Raw genomic sequence first — 4,549 nt, 5'->3', positions numbered from 1 at the left:
CCTCAAGTACATCAGGGTGAGGGTTGTACCATTGGGACATGTTACCTTGGACATACAGACCTGTCATATCCTCAAGTACATCAGGGTGAAGTTTGTACCATTGGGACATATTACCTTGGCCATACAGACCTGTCTTATCCTCAAATACATCAGGGTTAGGGTTGTACCATTGGGACATATTACATTGGCCATACAGACCTGTCATATCCTGAAGTATATCAAAGTTAGGGTTGTACCATTGGGACATGTAGCCTTACCATGAAATCTTCACTTACCATAATGACAAGAGGAACATACATATCAAGTTTGGTGGCCATCTTGTTCCTCTAATCAATTATGGTGTAAAACATGGAAGTACCCATTGAGAAAGATCTGCCTTGTACTTTGAGAAGTAGTGATTGCAAAATGTCAACATGAAAATCCACTAAGACTGCAGGGCAGCTATATTGTTATTCTGATCAGTCTTAAAATCAAACATGCACAACTAAGGACCAAGGGATCCTATGCTTGTACATATGAAATCTGAGAAAATCTGTTTAGTATTTCTTGAGGAATAGTGATGACAGTAATTGTTAAAGGATGGATAATCGGCAGACGTATATGGACGATGGATAAAACCAAAATAAATGGCACACCATCTCATGATAGTTGACTAAAAACCTACCTAGTCGACCAAACAACTCCACTCCAAGGGCAGCAAAGATAAAGAAGAGAAGGAAGAAAAGCAGACCAAGGTTTCCGACCTGCGGAAGGGCTTGAATGACAGTGTCTAGTAGGGCACGGATACTCTTTGCCATTTTTAGTAGCTTCAGCACTGTAACAAAAAACACAAACATATATAAGCTTTCATAAAAATTACAACAAGAGGCCCAATGGGCCTGCATCGCTCAGCTGGTATTAATCTCACACTTGTAATCTTAAAAGTGGACTAGAATACAGCTACAGGCAGAATATCAGTGTTTGATTCATAAGAACCTATTAAAAGATATAAAAATATGACGCCTGTGACCTGGAATGTTGAACAAGGACATTAGGTTGAAAGTGGGTCAAGGTAATTCATTTGATGAACTTGGTAGCCCTTCATCCCAGCATGCTACAGGCCCAATATCAGTACCCTGTGCCTTTTGATTATTGAGAAGAAGTTGTTTGAAGATTTTTATGACATTTTATCCCTGTGACCTTGAAAGAGGTTAAGGTCATTCATTTGAACAAACTTGGTAGCCCTTCATCCCAGGATGCTACTGGCTAAATATCATCACCCTAGGCCTTTTGGTTATTGAGGAGAAGTTGTTTAAAGTAAAATATTGACGCCGGACGGACGGATGCCGGATGCCACACCCCGGCATAAGCTCACTTAAAAATTGGGGTTAACCTTACATAAAATGTAACAATGTCTGACGTAGCTATGGCCTATGCTTAGTCACAAGATGACAACTTCCTCTCTTCCATCTGCACTACTTGATGCACATGGACTTAAATTTGGTTGAATTTCAAATAGCCTATGTTTGTTTTTTCAGGCCATTTATTTTGCCAATTCATTTTAATAAAGTTAACTATAAATAACTTAACTCCCTCCCACAGACTAATACCCCCTCCCCCATAGGCTAATTAATAACCACTCCCACAATGACTAACTAATACACCCCTCCTCCCATAGGTTAACTAATAACCACTCCCTCAATGGCTAACAAATACCCCTTCCCCATGGGCTAACTAATTACCACTCCCTCAATGGCGAACTAATACCCCGTCCCCATAGGCCAACTAATCATCACTCTCTCAATGGCTAACTTATACTTCCCCCCATAGGTTAACTAATAAACACTCCCTCAATGGCAAACTAATACCCCCTCCCCATAGGCTTACCAATAACCACTCTCTCAATGGCTTACTAATACCCCCTCCCCATAGGCTAACCAATAACCACTCCCTCAGTGGCTAACTAATACCCACTCCCCATGGGCTAGCTAATAATCACTCTCTCAATGGCTAACTAATACCCCCTCCCCATAGGCTAACTAATAACCACTCCCTCAATGGCTAACAAATACCCCTTCCCCATGGGCTAACTAATTACCACTCCCTCAATGGCTAACTAATACCCCCTCCTCATGGGCTAACTAATTACCACTCCCTCAATGGCTAACTTATACCCCCTCCTCTAATAGGTTAACTAATAACCACTCCCTCAATGGCTAACAAATACCCCTTCCCCATGGGCTAACCAATAACCACTCCTTCAATGGCTAACTAATACCCCCTCCTCATGGGCTAACTAATTACCACTCCCTCAATGGCTAACTTATACCCCCTCCCCATAGGCTAACCAATACCCACTCCCTCAATGGCGAACTAATACCCCGTCCCCATAGGCCAACTAATCATCACTCTCTCAATGGCTAACTAATACTTCCCCCCATAGGTTAACTAATAAACACTCCCTCAATGGCAAACTAATACCCCCTCCCCATAGGCTTACCAATAACCACTCTCTCAATGGCTTACTAATACCCCCTCCCCATAGGCTAACCAATAACCACTCCCTCAGTGGCTAACTAATACCCACTCCCCATGGGCTAGCTAATAATCACTCTCTCAATGGCTAACTAATACCCCCTCCCCATAGGCTAACTAATAACCACTCCCTCAATGGCTAACAAATACCCCTTCCCCATGGGCTAACTAATTACCACTCCCTCAATGGCTAACTAATACCCCCTCCTCATGGGCTAACTAATTACCACTCCCTCAATGGCTAACTTATACCCCCTCCTCTAATAGGTTAACTAATAACCACTCCCTCAATGGCTAACAAATACCCCTTCCCCATGGGCTAACCAATAACCACTCCTTCAATGGCTAACTAATACCCCCTCCTCATGGGCTAACTAATTACCACTCCCTCAATGGCTAACTTATACCCCCTCCTCTAATAGGTTAACTAATAACCACTCCCTCAATGGCTAACAAATACCCCTTCCCCATGGGCTAACCAATAACCACTCCTTCAATGGCTAACTAATACCCCCTCCTCATGGGCTAACTAATTACCACTCCCTCAATGGCTAACTTATACCCCCTCCCCATAGGCTAACCAATACCCACTCCCTCAATGGCGAACTAATACCCCGTCCCCATAGGCCAACTAATCATCACTCTCTCAATGGCTAACTAATACTTCCCCCCATAGGTTAACTAATAAACACTCCCTCAAAGGCAAACTAATACCCCCTCCCCATAGGCTTACCAATAACCACTCTCTCAATGGCTTACTAATACCCCCTCCCCATAGGCTAACTAATAACCACTCCCTCAATGGCTAACAAATACCCGCTCCCCACGGGCTAACCAATAACCACTCCCTCAATGTATAACTAATACCCCTTCCCCATGGGCTTACCAATAACCACTCCCTCAATGGCTAACAAATACCCCCTCCTCCCATAGGTTAACTAATAACTTATCTCTTAATGGCTAACTAATACCCCCTTCCCCAATAGGTTAACTAATAACTTATCTCTTAATGGCTAACTAATACTCCCTCCCCATAGGCTAACTAATAACCACTCCCAAAATATCTAACTAATACCCCCTCCCAATGGGCTAACTAATAACCACTCCCTCAATGGCAGACTAATAACCCCTCCCCAATAGGTTACTTATACTTCTTCCTGCTCAAGCTAACTATTATATAAATAACCCTTCTCTCCACAGACCTCAAACAGGCCTTCTAATACCACCTCCTTCTCCATAAACAGGATAATGAATACACCTATCACTTGCAAGGACCCCCCCCCCCCCCTCCTCTATCACAAGTAAGTAAGTAAGTAAGTAGGAGTATCAGATACATGTACTTACCTCTGGCTATGCGGAGAACCCTCATCACACGTATGATAGTGGGATTGATGGGGATAACATTGGTTTTCATTTCCTCCAGAACAATACCAACAATGGAAAGAAGGACGATGAGGATGTCCAGCTGGTTCCACCTGTCAAAAGTGATACACAAATCCTCACTGCTGTATGGTCTTTTGTTGAATAACAATTTGCTTTTCCTGGTTCATTATCAGTATAGTAAAATTTAAGTCATAGAATAATCATTGTTTTGATAATATCAAAACTAAATATGAATACTAATAGCCATTAATGGTATTTAATATTAATTCAATTTTAGTTGCAAAAAGCCCAACAGATATACATCAGAAATATGTAAACTTAACCTCATCTTACCCTAGGACAACTTCCATCAGTAGATCAACCGTACCCAATTATAGGACACAGTTTACCAGTAAGTCAATATCACCCCCATCATAGTAGAAATTTTAAAAGAATGTCAACCTTATCCTGTCATGAAAAAGTATAACAAGTAAGTCAATATCACCCAATTATCCTCCCGATAAGATTATAACTATCAACCACAGGCTAACTAACACCCCCTCCCGATAAGATTATAACTATCAACCACAGGCTAACAAACACCCCCTCCCCTCTAAGATTATAACTATCAATCACAGGCTAACTAACACCCCCTCCCCTATAAGATTATAAC

At 42.0% G+C, this 4,549-nt stretch overlaps 1 protein-coding gene across 1 annotated transcript; it reads right to left on the bottom strand.

Moving 5' to 3' along the window:
* Window positions 1-45: 45 nt before the first annotated feature.
* LOC110441141 (voltage-dependent T-type calcium channel subunit alpha-1I-like) lies at window positions 46-3,989 on the bottom strand (the record flags this gene model as incomplete). Its single annotated transcript, XM_021484240.1, has 3 exons — window positions 46-208; window positions 597-814; window positions 3,859-3,989. Coding segments are annotated over 3 exons (512 nt in total), but the record flags the coding sequence as incomplete, so codon positions are not given.
* Window positions 3,990-4,549: the final 560 nt, after the last annotated feature.

The sequence above is a fragment of the Mizuhopecten yessoensis genome, unplaced genomic scaffold (genome assembly GCF_002113885.1).
Source record: "Mizuhopecten yessoensis strain PY_sf001 unplaced genomic scaffold, ASM211388v2 scaffold715589, whole genome shotgun sequence".
Classification (NCBI taxonomy): domain Eukaryota; kingdom Metazoa; phylum Mollusca; class Bivalvia; order Pectinida; family Pectinidae; genus Mizuhopecten; species Mizuhopecten yessoensis.
Note: the sequence above shows the minus strand (reverse complement) of the source record. Positions and strands in the feature narration are given on the sequence as shown.